The 18,476-nt window shown below is 39.4% G+C and overlaps 1 protein-coding gene across 5 annotated transcripts in view; it reads left to right on the top strand.

Annotated features, from left to right (window-relative positions):
- The window catches only part of LOC119722901 (dynein heavy chain 1, axonemal-like), a 40,059-nt gene that overhangs the window by 15,528 nt on the left and 6,055 nt on the right, over positions 1 to 18,476 (top strand). For 2 of the 5 annotated variants that reach the window (XM_038193300.1, XM_038193299.1), the window contains exons 28-62: positions 282 to 518; positions 781 to 887; positions 1,168 to 1,339; positions 1,754 to 1,908; positions 2,083 to 2,260; positions 2,414 to 2,608; positions 3,140 to 3,259; positions 3,650 to 3,652; positions 4,468 to 4,626; positions 4,967 to 5,086; positions 5,496 to 5,549; positions 6,109 to 6,249; positions 6,598 to 6,758; positions 7,154 to 7,311; positions 7,545 to 7,718; positions 7,830 to 7,976; positions 8,254 to 8,519; positions 8,677 to 8,873; positions 9,145 to 9,280; positions 9,450 to 9,658; positions 10,096 to 10,267; positions 10,881 to 11,072; positions 11,386 to 11,505; positions 12,090 to 12,266; positions 12,456 to 12,647; positions 13,084 to 13,251; positions 13,614 to 13,937; positions 14,402 to 14,647; positions 14,847 to 14,996; positions 15,420 to 15,580; positions 15,737 to 15,962; positions 16,336 to 16,531; positions 16,901 to 17,052; positions 17,488 to 17,604; positions 18,068 to 18,250. In XM_038193300.1, the coding sequence (XP_038049228.1) occupies positions 282 to 518; positions 781 to 887; positions 1,168 to 1,339; positions 1,754 to 1,908; positions 2,083 to 2,260; positions 2,414 to 2,608; positions 3,140 to 3,259; positions 3,650 to 3,652; positions 4,468 to 4,626; positions 4,967 to 5,086; positions 5,496 to 5,549; positions 6,109 to 6,249; positions 6,598 to 6,758; positions 7,154 to 7,311; positions 7,545 to 7,718; positions 7,830 to 7,976; positions 8,254 to 8,519; positions 8,677 to 8,873; positions 9,145 to 9,280; positions 9,450 to 9,658; positions 10,096 to 10,267; positions 10,881 to 11,072; positions 11,386 to 11,505; positions 12,090 to 12,266; positions 12,456 to 12,647; positions 13,084 to 13,251; positions 13,614 to 13,937; positions 14,402 to 14,647; positions 14,847 to 14,996; positions 15,420 to 15,580; positions 15,737 to 15,962; positions 16,336 to 16,531; positions 16,901 to 17,052; positions 17,488 to 17,604; positions 18,068 to 18,250 (5,865 nt within the window). The remainder of the gene's footprint in view (positions 1 to 281; positions 519 to 780; positions 888 to 1,167; positions 1,340 to 1,753; positions 1,909 to 2,082; positions 2,261 to 2,413; positions 2,609 to 3,139; positions 3,260 to 3,649; positions 3,653 to 4,467; positions 4,627 to 4,966; positions 5,087 to 5,495; positions 5,550 to 6,108; positions 6,250 to 6,597; positions 6,759 to 7,153; positions 7,312 to 7,544; positions 7,719 to 7,829; positions 7,977 to 8,253; positions 8,520 to 8,676; positions 8,874 to 9,144; positions 9,281 to 9,449; positions 9,659 to 10,095; positions 10,268 to 10,880; positions 11,073 to 11,385; positions 11,506 to 12,089; positions 12,267 to 12,455; positions 12,648 to 13,083; positions 13,252 to 13,613; positions 13,938 to 14,401; positions 14,648 to 14,846; positions 14,997 to 15,419; positions 15,581 to 15,736; positions 15,963 to 16,335; positions 16,532 to 16,900; positions 17,053 to 17,487; positions 17,605 to 18,067; positions 18,251 to 18,476) is intronic. The other 3 variants (XM_038193301.1, XM_038193302.1, XM_038193303.1) reach the window with 3 other exon arrangements.

Genomic DNA, 18,476 nt, shown 5'->3' with positions numbered 1-18,476 from the left:
TATTCCTTAACAGGATGTGGTAAGCTATGCTTTCAGAAGTTTTGTTCGTGCTTTAAGTTCTTTTGTTGCCTACATCGGGTTCAACCGAGCAGTTGTCCAACTTAATAGCATACTCATCCACACAGGGTTTCATAACGTAATGTATCATGTTTTGCAGTGATTGGAAGGACAGTTATATGATTGTCACAGACGTTATCAGTAAAAAATATTGTATGAAGCCCAGTTGTTGTAAAACTTAAATAACTAAAAAAGGATACTGATAATTTTGCAATTCTTGACAGGCTTTGTTCCGTCCGGTAGCCATGATGGTACCAGACTACGCCATGATTGCTGAGATCTCTCTCTACTCCTTTGGCTTCAGTGATGCCAAACTCCTATCTAAGAAGATCACTACAACCTTCAAGCTGTCTTCAGAACAGCTCAGCTCACAGGATCATTATGACTTCGGCATGAGGGCTGTTAAGACAGTTATCTCAGCTGCTGGGAACTTGAAACGAGAGAATCCGGAGATGAGTGAGGTAAGAAGGAAGTGTTTTGAGAGGTCATCATTGTTTTATTTAACTTCTTGTGTTGAAACCAAAGATTCCTCATGGCACTGTAGTACACAAGGCTAAAAAAACCTAAAGCCAGAAAACAGAGAACGAATGTTTAGAGATGGGGGAAACAGCAGACATGTTCTGGGGAAATCCATGGATTCAGAAAGTTACTCTTCTAGGAATTCATGATTAAGCACCAGCGTAAAGCGTGGATAAAGAAGATTGTTTGCGCATTTGTTTTCAGGAACTGATTGTACTCCGTGCAATCCGAGATGTCAACGTTCCCAAGTTCTTGCAGGATGATCTGAAGCTGTTCAATGGCATTGTGTCTGATCTCTTCCCCAAGATCAAGTAAGTTATTGCGCTAACATCCTGGCTAGTTTTATCCTGGCTGTTTCACTCTGACTCAGTCCATCGTAGATAATTTACCAGCTAATACTGGTACCCATTTATTATCCTGGATGATGTGGAGAGAGGCAAGTGAAGGTAAATTGGCTTGCCCAAGGACACAGCAAATGGCCAGCAGCTGGATTTTGAACCCTGACCCTCTGATCACAAGCCACAAACCCTAACCACCAGGCCTCCTCCACACAGTTCTCATATATACTGTGGTTTCCTTTTCTCTTTGCAGGGAGGAGCCCATAGACTATGGCACTCTAGAGCAGTCCATCCGTACCATGTGTGGCAAGCTAGGCCTCAAAGATGTAGATGGATTCATTGGCAAATGCATCCAGTTGTATGAGACTACAGTGGTTAGACACGGCTTGATGATTGTTGGACCTGCTGGATCAGGAAAGACTGTGGTGAGTCGGGAACAAAAATGAATTCACCCAACCTAAAAAGTCTTTTGTTTCTTTTAAAATCTGCTTTTTGTCATTCTGCCTTTAAATTTGTAGCCTAAACTCCATAGGGTGTGTGGGAAAAAACATATTTATATTGGAGGATTCATGACTGTTAGGGGAGTGGGCCTCATATTGTTTTCCTTAAAACCTTCTAAAATTCTCTTTGGATCAGCATTTCATTTTCATATATTTTACAATCGCATCGGCTCCAGATTGAATGTATAGAAAAAGAGTCAGAAAATCTTGGCTTTGTCTGAATAAATTGGCTGGGGCTTGCATTTACACATGCCTTTATGCAAACAGCTGAAGCCACTATCCACACTTGTGTGTTACTACTAGCCATAACCTATGACTTCTCTTTCTTATCCATTTCAGTGTTATGAAGTCTTGAAGAGAGCACTAACCTCACTGAAGGGCCAGGAAGCAGTTGGTGGAGGAACCTATGAGAATATTATCACCTATGTGCTCAACCCTAAATCCATCACTATGGGTCAGCTGTACGGAGAGTTTGATCTACTGACTCATGAATGGTAAGTAGATGTGCTCTTGTTTTATGTCTGCAGTTGTGACCATAAACCTGCTCCAGACAGACATGTCAGAGTCATGCAAGAGTATATTCTGAAGGTTAGAATGAAGTTCAACATTTGAAACAATTAGTTGTGACAAGACATGAAAGATCAAACTTTTTGCTTCCTTTTTGACAGGACGGATGGCATCCTATCCTCCTTAATTCGAATTGGCTCCTCCTCCATGGAATTAGACAATCGTTGGTACGTCTTTGATGGACCTGTGGATGCCGTATGGATTGAGAATATGAACACTGTGCTGGATGATAACAAGAAGTTGTGTCTGAGCAGTGGAGAGATCATTAAGCTTACAGAGGTAGGAAAACTAAACATGATCATTTGAGAAAAATTACCATAAGCATGGTATATGGAAAGACCTCAGGTTACTTTCAAGCAGAATTTGGAAGGAGAAAGCAGTCCTATCCCATATCAATAATTTTGTCCTGTTTTCTTGTCACTCCCACTCCAGTACATGAGGATGATCTTTGAGGTAGCTGATCTAGCTGTAGCTTCCCCAGCTACCGTTAGTCGCTGCGGTATGGTCTACCTAGAGCCTAGCATCCTGGGCTTGGATCCGTTTGTCACCTGCTGGTTGAAGCGCATCCCAGAGAACATCTATCCTTACAAGGAGCAGCTTCAGTCACTCTTTGACCGCTTTCTGAAGGTGAGATAACTATTTGAGCCTTGGATTGGTACGAAGGAGTTTCTGAAATGGACCCGATGCTTGCACAGGCAGTGTTCTAGTCAAGTCCATCACAAAACTTCACAAGTCAATCACAAGTCAATCACAAGTCATCCAGACCCAAGTCAAGTAAAAACTATTCGTGTGAACTATGACGAAGGCATTCTGCCGTAATTGTTCATCCCCTGTTACTTGTGACTGGACTTGTGATTTGAGTAACGATGAACCACAACACAGTGTTTAAGTGTGCTAGTACAGTCTTCAGGAGGACATATTTAGGAGAACTGTTGAGTGGATGCTCAAGGATGGATGCTACGACAGTGCTGACTCAAGAGATTTTGGAATCAAGCATTGCTATAAGCCTCAGTAGTGCAGAACAGACTTGGTTCTTTATAGTGACTGCTGTATCTTCTTTTGAGAAAATCACTGCAATTCAAACAATACTCCACCGTGCAAGGCCTCAAAGCAGTGCCATAGGTTTTTCAAAATGTCCCCCTTTTTTCTATTGCTCAGGAATCCATAGAGTTTATCCGCAGCAACTGTAAGGAGATTGTAGCAACCATGGACAGTAATCTCACCCTCAGTATGCTCAAGCTGATGGACTGCTTCTTCGCTCCGTTCATCCCTAAAGAGGTAAATAGTACAGTCCCAATTACTACAGGTACTGTGTGATAAGGTGGAAAGATGCATTGATTTATAGGGTGGAATAAATCTTGCCATAATGGAATGGAAATACGTGTCATATGAGGGCACAAGACACCAGGGATCCATATTTTTATCTCTTTGCTTCACTCAATTTGAATCAAAAATGTCTTTGCAACTTACTGGATTATTTGAATGAGATTTCTGATGTTTAGATTCAGGTGCAGTTACAATTTGTTTATGCACATTGCAACTGTTGATTTATTTTGTTTATTTGCTTTTGTTTGATACCAGAAAATTTTCATTTTTTTTGCTCACTTGCTTTTAACTTATGCATTTTATGCTTTGCCCATTTTGCACCTTGTTGATGCCACTGCTTAGGCTGTAAGTGTTTATCTTTTTTTGAGTGTACTGTGACTAACTTTTGCTAATAACTCTTTTTTTTCTCCCCCATTAAATCTAATGCAAGTAAATAATTGTACATTTTTACAGAAGACATCGAGAGGCTCAAATTTCCCAGCACATTTAGGTTGATGTGTCCTTTTTTATGGGTGCATGCAGTGAAAATTATTGTAATAAACACTTTGCCCATCATGTTTTAACTAATGTTTTAAATTTTTGGTTTTGCTTTTTGTGATAATGTTCAACACATTTACATAACACAGGAAAGACGATTCATTTAGTGATTTTGACATTAGTGTCAGGAACAGCAAAATCCTGATCAACCAACAGCACCAGTGCCATTACATTGAAGGATACAGCAACCTACAAAACCCTCACACTCTTTACAATAACCATCAGAATGCTGTGTGTCTAATGTTTTATTCCCAAGCCGTTGAAAACGTCAAGCTGTTGTTTGGAATTTACAGAACTGATATAAGGTTCTACTCTGTATTTTTCACAACCCCATAACTTGATTAATTGCCTTGAGATTGAGAGTCTCCAATGCTGGGTTCATGGCTGTCAAGTAGCACTATACTTCACCCCAGGGCTCTCTTCTTCCCCTTCTTTGCCTTGAACTGACTTGAATTCCACATCCTTTTGATAGACTTTAAAAACAAATTCCCCAATTTGGAACAAACTGCCTTAAGATGTTTTCAAAAACTTGCCCTCAAAATCCTAATTGCCAAAAAGGAACTTGTTTGAAACAACTGTACACTGTACCCCATCTCATGTGATTTGTTACCGTTATTGCTTAGGGTGATCCACCCATCTCAGAGGAGCGTCTTGAGCGAGTAGCAGAACTCATTGAGTCATGGTTCATCTTCTCTCTCATCTGGACTGTTGGAGGGACAGTGGACATGGACGGACGACGAAAGTTCAGTCAATTCCTTCGGGAAAAGATGCAGAAAGAAAATGTGAGTAGTGTCAACACAAGTCTCAAGTATAATACTTACTATTATTAAGCCAGTGCAAGATACAAGTAAACATTGTAGAACTTAAAATTTTAGTATGGGGACAGGGTTCAGGCCTTAAGTTGAAGCTTGTTGAGGGCCTACCCCCGTCACAAAGAATACATGTACACATTTTGATATACTAAATTGCAAAATTACTACTTGATTATACTACAGTTTTAATACATTATGTTCCAAAAGTTACGTTGTGTACTTTGAATACTAATACTTCATCCAAATTTTTGTTAAAGTGATTATCAGAAGCTGTTATATTTTGACATGTGTGTATTGATCTCGTTTGTAGATTGCTCTTCCATTCCCATCAGACAACTTAGTATATGACTACAAACTGGATGATGGAGGCATCAGCAAGCGTCCATCTAAGGATGATGAGGAAGAAGAAGATGCAGGAAAACACAAGGAGGTTGGTATCCATCTTGAATTCTTTCTGAAATGAGCAGGTGTATCCATGCAAATTACTGAGTTTGAGCGAGAAATAATTCTGTTAGAACGAATCTCATGATTTTGATAGGCTATAGGCTTAATTTATAGTAAGCAAACAAATCTTTAAAATCAGCTTAGGACTGCAATACAACTTTGGTCCTTTTAAAAAATTTAAACGAAACTTTCAGGGCAAAGTCGTTATTTTATTCATTTAACCATAATGAAGTTTACCATAATTTTACCAGTAAACTAGGACTTACTTGCGGATATGACATGCTTGTTCTTTATGTATTTAACAGTTGGATTTTGCTAGGGTTAGGTTATTTTCACAATTTGTGGTAATGTTTTCTAAGCATGATGTCCATATGTGATCACCTTTTCCTTTTCAGGCATTACTAAGCTCAGGCTCACAAACAGCAGCATCCATTGAGGTGTTTTCAGAGGTTAGGGTAGAATGAAAGTCAAACCAGTTAAATTAAAGTCTTGTTTTCACAACAAAAGTTTTTAAAAGTTGTTTATTTGCAGTTTACGTTCATTAACATTTTTGCATGTTGTTAAATTGACTTTTGATCAATTTCTTGGTTTTAATTCAAGGTTCCCATTTTTTTTATTTGCAGATTTTTTTCTATTTTAGCATCTTATTTCTGTTTCATGCGAATGTTTTGTTTTTAGTGTTAAATGTTGTTAAGTATGTTACAGTACATGAACTTTTAATGTTGATGTTGATTCAGTCCTCACTCCTATTCATTTTACACTAACATTTTGTTGTTCATTCTGTTTGTTCATGTGTTGGCTTCAGCCTCAGAATTTGATAATTATTCCATTTCCCTGTTTACGATGCATTCAAAAATGTTCATCATCTTTATGGTTTGAGTTTATCATACAATGATAGTGTTTGTTTATACAATTTCAAATATTATTTGATTTTTGGCATTAACCTTCTTGATAACGGGCTTCCCTCAGTGTTTTCAACCAGTTGTTAAACTTTGCTTGACTTTGTAGGTACGCTGGTTGGACTGGATGCATGGTGTGAGTGAGTGTAAGATTAGCCAAGAAATGCGTTACTCTGACATCATTGTGCCGACACCGGATACAGTACGTGGGGCACACCTACTGGAAATGCTGCTCACAAACAAGAAACGGGTAAGACCAAATGTTGATTTATTAGACTTTTCAGACCTTAAATTTTCAGACCTTAAACGTTTTTTCATAAAAGTAAGAAGCTGAGTTTAATAATCTGAATACTGTTTATGCTTGCTGCATTCAGTTAGGGATAATCAAAAATGAATACAAACATTTCATTTTACAAAGTAATTTGAAAGTAATTTAATAACCAGCTCCACTTTCCACCGAAATGAATCATTAAAATTAAATGTTCATTTCTAGTATTTAAACAAAAGAAGAATTTCGTTGAGAAATCCTCTTGAGAGTCACCCAAAATTATCGGTAACAAACTAGAAAAAAAGTAACTTCAAATTCTTTTTTGCACAGGTCCTGACTGTAGGAGACACAGGTACAGGCAAGACCCTGACTATCTCTGACAAACTTCTGAAGAGCATGCCTAAGGATTACATCTCCAACTTCATCAGTTTCTCAGCTCGGACGAGTGCCAACCAAACCCAGGACCTACTGGACAGCAAACTGGACAAGAGGTATAAGCCTGTACCCTGTACTTACAAACACCATTCTCTACACATCTGCACTAGCAAAAATTCCTTGCCAAATAGTGAAATTGGGCTGTGTTGTTGGGAGGGGATTGCTACACTGATTGCTAAAATTACTTTATTACATGGCTATAGCACTTAGCATATTCAGTGAATCCTACTGGGTTCAATTTCATGGCGCTGCTAAGCCAAAATATTGCTTAGCAAAGTCATGGGCTAAACATCACTTAGCTGGGAACTAGCCTCAAGCAATACACACTCCTTGGTATTTTGGTTGGTAACCTGTTTCTGCTAAGTAAATATTCTCCATGCTTACAAAATTTCTGTGCCGAACAACTCCATCCAATTGGCCCCTGCTGATAATGATGTTTTGTTTTTTTCAGACGTAAAGGTGTATTTGGCCCTCCTCTTGGCAAGTACATCATCTTCTTCATTGATGACTTGAATATGCCCGGCCTAGAGGTATACGGAGCCCAGCCCCCTATTGAGCTGATCAGACAATGGATGGACCATAAAGGATGGTACGACAGAAAACAAATTGGTATGTGAAATGCTCAGTCTGTTATTTTTCTAAAATCGGGAATGCTATTTCAGACCTATAAACCTATATTTTCCACGCTTAAACACATTTTTAGAGTCCAGAGAAAAAGAGGCAACGATCCATGCTGCTTTGGTAAAGATTTTGGCTTTAGACGTGTATTCTCGCAAAAGTTTTTTTCCTTCAGTATTTAATCGGTAAATTATCTCAAATATTCAATTATGATTTATGAACAGGTGCATTCCGTGAGCTAGTAGACATCAACTTCGTCTGTGCCATGGGCCCACCTGGTGGAGGTCGTAACCCAGTCACATCCAGGTTGATGAGACACTTCAACTTACTGTCCTTCTGTGAGATGGAACATAGCAGCAAGCATCGGATCTTTGCTACCATCCTTGACAGCTGGCTTGGTAAGATATCACAAGAAACATTTTACTTTTCTCAGCTGTGCCTTACAACCAGCCTGTAATCAGGAGCAATTTAATATTCATTAATCACGTTTTGTTGTGTCTTCCTTTTAGCCCAAATTCCATCCCTGACAGAGTACTGTGCCAAAGTGGTTGACACCACCATAGATGTGTATGAGACAATCACCACCCAGCTCCTGCCCACACCAGCCAAGAGTCACTACACATTCAACCTCAGAGATCTCTCCAAGATTTTCCAGGGTAGGTTTGGCAATCTTGACTTCTTCTGTATGTACCCTTAGGTTTTTTTTCTTCATTATGCTGAATATTGTGTCAATAATGTCCCTTTTTCATTTAAGTTACAGTAATGGTAAATGCATATTTCTAATTATTCTCAAAATTGTGTCTTGTATTCTTCAGTACAAACACCAAGATATCTTGATTAAAAAAAAGAAAGAATTGAATTCCTGCACAGCAGTTGAATTTTGTAAATCATCGTTTCTTGCTTAATCTTATTTTGAAACACATCTTCCCTCAGGTATCCTAATGGCCACACCCGCCAAGATACAAGACCTCAACAACCTCCTACGCCTCTGGTACCATGAGAGCTGTCGTATCTTCCAGGATCGTCTAGTCAACAACCAGGATCGGGATTGGTTCGAATCCCTCATGCGTGATAAGATGGCGTCAGTCTTTGGTGCTAAACCTGAGGAGGTGTTGCCTACTAGTAACATCATGTATGGAGACTTCATGGTGGCTAATGTGGACAATAAACAGTATACCTACATTGAGGATGAAACTAAGGTGTCTACAAACTTTTCTTAATCAAGTATCATCTGTTCTGTTCTTACTTATAAATATTCATCCTCTTTTCCCTGCAATTCAGATAACCACATACTTTTCGCAAAATGTTCTCTTCTGACTCACTTAATATTCTTCCTTCTCTTTCTCATGCATTCAGATGGTTCAAGTCATGAAGGATTACCTGGAAGACTACAATCAAGTCAACACAGCCCAGATGAAGCTAGTTCTCTTCATGGATGCCGCTAAGCACGTTTGTCGTATCAGTCGTATCATCAGACAGCCACTCGGCAATGCTTTACTGCTTGGTGTGGGAGGGAGCGGACGACAGAGTCTGACAAGATTAGCTGCTCACATGTAACGTTAACCTCATTTTGTACTAATTTTGGCTTTCTTATTTACCCATTAGAGTTTGTATTATGTTGTTTTGTATCCAATTTAAAATAAAGACATTGGCTAATTGGGAAAACTGCCACCATATGAAGGAATAACTCATAGGTAGAGCACTGGTAACATGTTCTTGTGTCACAGGTTCAAATCCCGCTCCACGCAATTTCTTAATTTAACCTTTTAATTAAAAAACATCCAGAGACTTTAAGCATTGATTTTATTCTTTGTCAATGTCCAGGGCTGAGTATGACCTGTTCCAGATTGAGTTGTCTAAGAACTACGGCGTGAATGAGTGGAGAGAAGATCTCAAGAAAGTAATGTTGGCTGCTGGTCTGGAGGGAAAACCGACTGTCTTCCTCTTCTGTGATACACAGGTGAAGAAGTGGATGAAATCATTTCAGATTTTGAAGATACTGATATTTTTGTTATCAATCAATGTATCATGTTTTTAATTTCATAGAATAAAATCTTGCATTTTGAGGAAATTCATAAGCTTGTAACAATTGTGTTTTTATAAAAGCAATTTTCGTTTGTTACTCGTAGATCAAAGCCGAGTCTTTCCTTGAGGACATCAACAACATCTTGAATTCCGGTGACGTTCCCAACATCTATGGTGTTGATGAGTTAGACACCATCTATAACTCCATGAAGCCTATTGTGCAGGATGCTGGTATGCAGGCTACCAAGACTAACTTATTCTCTGCCTACACCAAGAGAGTCAAGCAGAACACGCACACTGTACTCTGCATGAGGTACGTCATTGTAAGGTCAACGATGGTTCAAAGGTCACAACTTGTTATGCTTGTATGTTTAAGTTCCTGCCTTGCGTCACTGATGACATGCATTTTGCAGGAAGCAATCAGATTGGGAGACACCTTTAACATGAGCTTCATAATTGTGTTGTATTTTTTTCTTCTTACAAACTTTTGTTTTTGGAGATCTGTGTTTCGATACCAGATACTTGTTGAAAAGATTCCTGGGGAAGTAAAATGTTTTGGCCAATCTCATTTTTGCGTCTGTCTGCCTGATATATTTGTTTTGGTCAGCTTTATTTATACTTCATTAAACCTTTCAATTTATACACTTGAAGTTGATTAGTTTCAAAACAGGCTTCTGACTTAACTCCAGTATATAATGTTAATATATTCTGTCCATATCCTAAATTCCAAAATTCACCCTTCTTCTATAGCCCCATAGGTGAGATCTTCCGTGCCCGTTTGCGTCAGTTCCCCTCTCTAGTCAACTGTTGCACCATAGACTGGTTCAGTGAATGGCCAGATGAAGCACTATGCTCAGTTGCTGAGTATTTCCTCAATGATATCCCTGACCTGGATGAAGGGGACGAAGTAATCCAAGGACTGGTAAGCCAGTTTAGGCTTTTGTTTTTATGATTACACAATCACAATTACCCATTTTTATATTTAAATTGTGTTCTCAAAGGGGTTGAAATAGGGGATTTATTTATTATTCAAATTTTAAATTGTCTTCTTCTTTTTTTACAACAAAGCAGATGTTTTGTCCAGAATAGTGTTGGCAGAATTTTATTCTCAAACCCCGTTTCAGTCATCTCGGTTCTCTCCCCAATGATATTCTCAATGTCGTACAATTGAGATTTTCATTCATGCTCCACACACAACTCCAGATCCTTATAAAAACTTTCACCCTTTTTTCAAACTGGTGTTCTAGAGTCTCACTGAATCAAATTATTCCAAAGATTTGCTTGAAAATTACTACCAAAGACTGTCTGTTGTAATCAACTACAGAATCTAGTCAATGGGAAATTAAGTAGTAACATTTGCCTATCTGAAACCATTAATTGGGTCGATGTCAGCTCCTCATAATGTTGGGGGAAAACCAAGTCTTAAAGTCAGTTTGAAACGGATGTAAGCTCCAAATCACTAATCAAACAGATCAAGATAAACAAGAATATAATACACTCAAACCTCATCTGTACCTCCCGTTGAAACCCCATAGATCCAGATGTGTGTGGTCATCCACCAGTCAGTAGCAGTCAAGTCAGACCTGTTCCTAGCTGAGCTGTCTCGTCATAATTACGTCACCCCTACCAGCTACTTAGAGCTCCTGGGCATCTTCGCTAAGCTACTGACTCTCAAAAATATGGAGTTGAAGACGGCTAAGAATAGAACCAAGACAGGCCTGGACAAGGTTGGCTTACAATTTCAAAGTGAATTGTGACAAAGGCGGTACTTTATTTTTGTTCATGTTTTTTATTTGACCAGTGATTGACTTGTAATGGACAAGATTACAACTCTGAATATCTTTGCAAGTCTGATGTCTTTTAAAAGTAGTTCACCACAACGAGTCCATAACTGAAAAATCTGAAAAATTATGAGCAACTTTGATGTCTTTGAGAAGCAGCTCACCAAAGCAAGTCAGTAAGTTATTTCTCCAAAATGGTGATGAAGATGATAAGTTATTTCTCCAAAATGGTAATGTTGATATTGTATCCATCTGATAGCTCTTGGCGACTGCAGACGACGTAGCCAAGATGCAAGCAGAGCTGGAGACAATGCAGCCTATGTTGGAGGAGGCATCCAGAGAGACGGTGGTTACCATGGAGAAAATTGCCAAGGATACTGTAAGTCCATCATTGATGATTCATTCTTCAAATTTATTAAGGGAATAAATGTGTGCTTAGCCGGTTTTAAACACTATGTTTAAGACTGGTTGGAGTCTTGGCGGGTAATAATCAGCATCCAGACTCCAACTGGTCTTAAACATAGTGTTTAACACCGGCCAAGCACGTATTTATTCCCATTCATAAATACCTTGTCAGTCAAAAAATATAAAAAATTTGGTCCAAAAGTCGAAACAAATAAAAAATTATAAATTCCCACCTCTAGCTATATTATGGAATTTCCCTGTCACAGAAAGTGGAAAACAACTCCATATATGGAGATTGGCATGCGCGTCGCACATACTGTGTGATGTGGTGCAGAACGCAGCTGTGCTGGTGTAATGTGAATTTAGGATTATGACTGAGTCACTGGTAGTAGTATGCATGCCTACGTGAGGACTGTGAATGTTCAACCAATAAAACGGTAAAAGGTACCGGATTTCAAAGGAGTCCAGATTTCATGTGACACTGGAAAAGTGTTTAAGACCAGCCAGTCTATACTAATTACATGATTAAACGGTTCCTTCCTCATAAATATTCATTAGATTGTGGCCAATGAAACCAAAGAGATTGTGCAGAAGGAGGAGCAACAAGCTGTAGCCAAGGCTAAAGAGACTCAGGAGATTGCAGACAGTGCTCAGCGAGACCTGAATGAAGCTCTGCCAGCATTGGATGCTGCCCTCGCTAGTCTGAAATCACTCAACAGGAATGATGTCGTAGAGGTAGGTTTAGCCACATCTGTATAACGTGGCTATGGTTTGCAGTTACACATGGGCCTATGAGAATGACTGAAGCCACTTCCCATAGACACATGTGTTTGAAAACAGCCTTAATTTTCAAGAATGAATCAGCTACTGTTGCTTATTTCAAAATTTTGCTAAACGTCCACACTTTTTGCCTTTGTCTCCCAGGTGCGTGCTATGCAGCGGCCTCCAGCAGGTGTGCGTATGACAGTCGAAGCCGTCTGCATCATGCGTGGTGTCAAAGCCAAGAAAGTCGCCGGTGACCAACCAGGAAAGAAAGTAGATGATTACTGGGAACCTGGCAAGGCCTTACTGCAAGACCCTGGAAAGTTCCTGGAAAGCTTGTTTCAATATGACAAGGTACGGTCTCAAGACTCTTGACCTCCACTGAAGTTACATTGATCAGAATTCAACACTGGCACAGGGGTATTTTCTGTGACTTCTAATCCTGTGTACCGGGTTCAAATCCCATCAAGGCAAACGTGTGGAGATTGGATTTTCAGTCTCTACTTGATTCCATGGGGTTTCCATAAAGTATCTGTCTGGGTTTTCCTCCCACCACTAAAACAGAAGTTTTCTTCATTATCTTCGCGCCACGTTTCTAACATCAAAATGTTCATGTTCATAGTTGAAGTGGAATCATTTACATTGGTGTGAATCTGAAATGCGGGTCTGAAAGGGATGTTAACAAACTCAATTTTAGTACAAGTTGTATTCATTGATACTTTGGTGGAAATCACAAGTTCTGGAAGCATTCTTGGGTAGTGTTGTAACGTTATCTAATTGTTTCTTTCAGGACAACATCCCTGATCCTGTCATCACTAAGATCCAACCATTCATAGACAACGAGGAGTTCCAGCCAGCAGCTATTGCCAAGGCATCTAAGGCTTGTACCTCCATCTGTCAGTGGGTGCGAGCCATGCACAAGTACCATTTTGTGGCCAGGGGAGTTGCCCCAAAAAGAGTAAGTTTTTTAATTAATTCAGAATAATCAGTAGAAATATGCATTATATTAGTTGAAAGGCAGCTATGCAAAATCCAACAAAGATTGGTGGCTGCGCTGAACCAAATTAATTTGGCTTGATTTCGCTCTTCTACAGTGAATAGAATTATCAGGAAATTTCCTACATAGTGGGACAATTTCAGATTTATTTGTTTGCAAGAGTTATTTGGACATTGATTCAACAAATGGATAGCCATGCCCTTCAGAAGATCCAGCTTAAGACTTTGACTCTTAGTATTAATAGTAAATCTGTAGTAATAATATACTGTTGGTGATCATTTACTGTACAAAGTTGTATTACCGTTTCTTTTTTTGTTGATCAGGAACGTTTGCGTATCGCCACTGAGGACCTAGCAGAGACACAGCGACAGCTCGACGAAGCTAAGGCCAAACTGAGAGAGGTAGAGGAAGGCATTGCTACCCTACAAGCCAAATATGAAGACTGCGTGGCTAAAAAGGAAGAACTAGAGAACAAATGTGCCCTGTGTGAGGCTAGACTGGGCCGGGCTGATAAGCTGATTGGTGGATTGGCTGATGAGAAAGGACGATGGCAGGAATCCGTCAATCTGCTAGAATCTGCGATCAAGAGCATCGTAGGGGATGTGCTGGTGTCGGCTGGATATGTGGCCTATCTGGGGCCATTCACGGTATGTTTGGATGGAAGGCAATGATAGGCTGCATTATCATTACTTGACTTTGGCACATGTGTCGCTGGGAAGTGGCTGCAGCCACCTATATAGGAGCATGTGTAATTGCTAACCACGGTCAAGGAATTTGAACATCATGGCCATATACTCATGGATGACTATGTGATACAAATGGCTTCAAAAATGGATAGAGAGAAAAACACAGTCGTAATGAAACTTTATAGCTTATTATAGTTTTATGCCTAAGGTTGTAGCAAATTATTGAAATTGCTCAACCTGTTTATTAAGGGTTTTGTTTATGAAAGTAGCAATATATTCGCAATTATGAATTTTAAATTAAGGCAATGTGTTAATCATATGCCGGGCTTGAGCATTTTTCTGAGCCAATTCAAAGGATTGACAGAAGCTGAAATAACAGATTTTTAAAATTGAAGAATTTCTTTGTATTTTCTTTCTGACATCAGGGTGAATACCGTGCCTCCCTCTCCGATGAATGGGTCAAGAAGTTCCCGGAGTGGAACGTACCCCACACCGCTGAGCCTTCCTTCGTCAATTCCTTTGGTGATCCAGTCAAGATTAGATCCTGGCAGATTGCTGGTCTACCCAGAGACAACCTGTCTATTGAGAATGGTGTTATTGTGCAGTTCTCTCAACGTTGGCCGCTGTTTATTGATCCGCAGGGACAGGCTAACAAGTGGATTAAGACATTTGTGAGTATGCGCCCTTTAGTGGTGGAGATGTGAAAGACTGCTTTAGGATGAGGGTACTAACTGCAGTTTTCGTTTGTGCATCCGTGTTCGAAGGCTTTCCTTTCCTGCGAGTATTTTGAAAATAAGGACCAAGTTTTTGTTCACATTCAGTTGGACTTATTACATTTCTTCTTTATCTTGGTTTTGATTTCTTGAACAGGAGAAGGACAACGGCCTTGATGTAGTGAAGCTGACTGATCGTGACTTCCTACGTAGCCTGGAGAATGCCGTACGTTTTGGCAAACCTTGCCTGCTGGAGAATGTGGCCGAGGAGCTGGACCCAGCATTGGAACCCATCTTACTCAAACAGGTAGGAAACATTCAACAGTCAAGTTTCTGATCCCCTATTAAATATCATTGCTGAAGTATATCTTTTAAAATCAACATGGACATAAATCTGTGCTCAAAACCGTGGTAAATAATTAAATCTTAGTATATTGCAAAACATAATTGTTTAGTTCAATACATTGGTCTGGAAATTACTAAAATTTCATGTCATTTCAAAACAAGATCATTTCTGAAGCTCGTAATTGGTGCTGAGATTGTTTGCCAAAAATTGTTCAGTTGCTGAGCAGAAACACTTTGAAAAATTATTTTTAAAGGGTTCTTAAAAATTGTGTTCATCTTCCAGTGAATACTTGTATCTCAACACTTTCAAAAAAGTACTTGCTAATGTGGGTGCGTAATAAATCAATCATTGGTAGAAATTGTAACTTATGCACTTTGTCTGCAGACATTCAAGCAACAAGGCAGTACTGTCATCAAGCTAGGAGATGCTGTCATCCCTTACCATGAAGACTTCAAATTCTACATCACTACCAAGCTGCCTAATCCTCACTACACACCAGAAGTCTCTACCAAGGTCACTCTGGTCAATTTTACCCTCTCACCAAGGTAAGAAAATCTCTCCAAACTTTAAACCTCCAAAATTCCAAGTCAGACCAAGTTGCTCTTAGTACTGTTTGGTTCAGCGCGACACTGAGACGATAGCTAAAACACTAGTCTGAAACAGATTTCCTTTAATTTAAAGTTCCTGTTTTCCTTCCTCAGTGGCCTTGAGGATCAGTTACTCGCCCGCGTAGTGGCTGAAGAGAGACCAGATCTTGAGGAGGCTAAGAACCAGCTGATCGTCAGTAATGCCAAGATGAAACAAGAACTCAAAGAGATTGAGGATAAGATCTTGGAGAGACTGAGCTCCTCTGAGGGTAACCCTGTAGATGATGTAGACCTCATCAAGACACTGGAAGCATCTAAGATCAAATCGCATGAGATTCAGGTAAGTGTCAGGTATCAAGGGAAATTAACGTCTAGGAAATGTAAGCTGAGCTCAGAGGGCCTGATTGTAAGCAAGTATAGACTCTGTGCACAAGTTCTCCCTGAATGGTTACAAAGAGAGAGTTATGTGGGACGCAAACGTATTGCCTCTGTACACCTGGCACTCATACAAAATTGTTACAGGTTTGCGTACATTCAGAAAAAAACAAGGTTTGTATATTTTGAAAACAAGTGCGTGTTTTGTATCAGTTACACTTCTTATGGATATCCCACTATGTAAGATAAGCAAACAGTAACCAAACAGGCATGGCTGAGTTAACCCTTCACCGACTCAACTCCTTTATTTTTCTCCTTATACTCCCGACTTGTCTCAGGCTAAAGTGATCGTTGCTGAGAAGACAGAGCGTGAGATTGACGAGACTAGATCCCAGTACATCCCAGTGGCTGTCAGGACTCAGCTTCTATTCTTCTGTACCACAGACTTGGCCAATGTGGACCCCATGTACCAGTATTCCCTGGAATGGTTCGTCAGGATCTTCCTGGCCGGGATAGCCAACTCGGAGAGAGCTGGTAAATTGGAAAATAATTTTGTCTGTTGAATTGAATTTGACCGCATATTGCGAAATGAAATGCCAATATTAAGTTTTAAATGAGGTTGAAGAAAACTCTGAATATTAATATTGAAATTTGGTGAAGTTCTCAGGACATCATCTTTGCATTACAGAAATAATTTATCAGCTAAAGCTCGATTTTGTTATGTTGCATACTTGGGTCTGTCTATTCTGGGCATGAAAAACAATATCAAACCCCGATGTATAAATGTCTGCAATGTCATGACTTTTCATGCAGTTGTTAACAAAACAATATACTATATGATATACTATAGAATGTCTATGATATTTGTGTATTTATTATTTTTCTATCTTGTTTTCTATCTAGACAACCTTCCTCAGAGGATTGTCAACATCAATGAATACTTCACCTTCAGTCTGTACAGTAACGTGTGTCGTAGCTTATTTGAGAAACACAAACTCATGTTTGCCTTCCTGCTGTGTGTACGCATTATGCAGAATGATGGAAAGATCGACATGGTAAGACAATCATTCACTGGAATGTTAACACAAACAAAGCTACATGAGTCGTTTGTCGGGAACTTTCATTTGGAGATTCAGGCCAAAATAGGGCCACTTCATCACATCACTTCATCACATCTCTTGGTGTTAGACCTACATAATTTTTGAACTAGAGATGGAATCAGCATGGGGTTTTCATAGCAGTTATGCTGACATTGTGCTCTTTTCAAATCTGTAAAAAAAAAAATGACCAGGGTTGACAAACGACTCATTTAGCTTGATCGCATCACATATGGCGCTGATGAAATTAAATTGGGGAAGGAAAAATCCAAGATGGAATCAACGGGAAACCTCATTCTTGCTTTCCAATAGCCTTCAACAGTTACCACACACAGCCTGTATTTTGTCAGAAGCGCCAAGTTGAAACATTGATCTGATTGCATTTCTGTACAGGATGAATGGCGTTTCTTGTTATCTGGAGGTACCACTATCCCCAAGGAGATACCCAACCCAGCACCCAGCTGGCTGTCTGACAGGGCCTGGAGAGAGATTCTGTCTCTCGCTGCTCTGGTAAGTTGCAAAAAAACTCTTGAAAAGAGTGCTTAAAATAATAACAACCGTGCTTGTTTCGTTTTTGTGTGTATTTGAAGATCATTTAAACATGTGTTCAAACGTGTCTATGCAGCTGTGTTATTGCAATCAATCCAGACCAATTGCATATAATTATCAGGATTAGAGTTGTGGGAATTAAAGTTGAACGTGGCCCAGAAAAGATTGTCCACTGATTACATCTATTCAAAGCATTGTGCTTTTAATTTGGTAATGGAAGCAAATCTTGTATTCTTTGGAGGCACGTTAGTTAGAAATTAAGAAATAAATATTCCTAGGCAAGGGTGTCATCCAAGGGAATAAATTCAATTACTTGTGAACGACTTGATGACAACTCATAAAGTGATCTGAGTTTGCAGTCAAAGGACTCTATTCTTACTTCTCATAATTTCTGTTATATTTTATTATCACCTTCCCAATCCAGCCCAAGTTTGCCAGTTTTGCGGAGTCTTTCTCCAGTCACCTTGATGGATTCCAGCACATCTTTGACAGCGTTGATCCACACCGTGAGGATCTCCCTGGGGAATGGCAGACGGACCTTGATTCCTTCCAAAAACTCCTGGTCCTTAAGTGCATCCGAGCTGATAAAGTCACCAATGCAATGCAGGTATAAAGCAAACAACTCACAAGAAATTATTTAACTCTAGTTTGGACCATTTGGAAAAATCCACTCAATATGAAGAATAGTTTGAGGTTTTAAGGGGAGTGTCAATTTTTTTTTTTATCATGGTGCATTTCAAGTGGAAACAAGTGCTTCTGTTAAACATTTTTCCAATTTTCAATTTTGTTTTCTAAAATCCCAGAACTTGAAATGTCATTTGCTTAAAACTCGA

The sequence above is a fragment of the Patiria miniata genome, unplaced genomic scaffold (genome assembly GCF_015706575.1).
Source record: "Patiria miniata isolate m_02_andy unplaced genomic scaffold, ASM1570657v1 HiC_scaffold_16, whole genome shotgun sequence".
Lineage (NCBI taxonomy): Eukaryota > Metazoa > Echinodermata > Asteroidea > Valvatida > Asterinidae > Patiria > Patiria miniata.
Note: the sequence above shows the minus strand (reverse complement) of the source record. Positions and strands in the feature narration are given on the sequence as shown.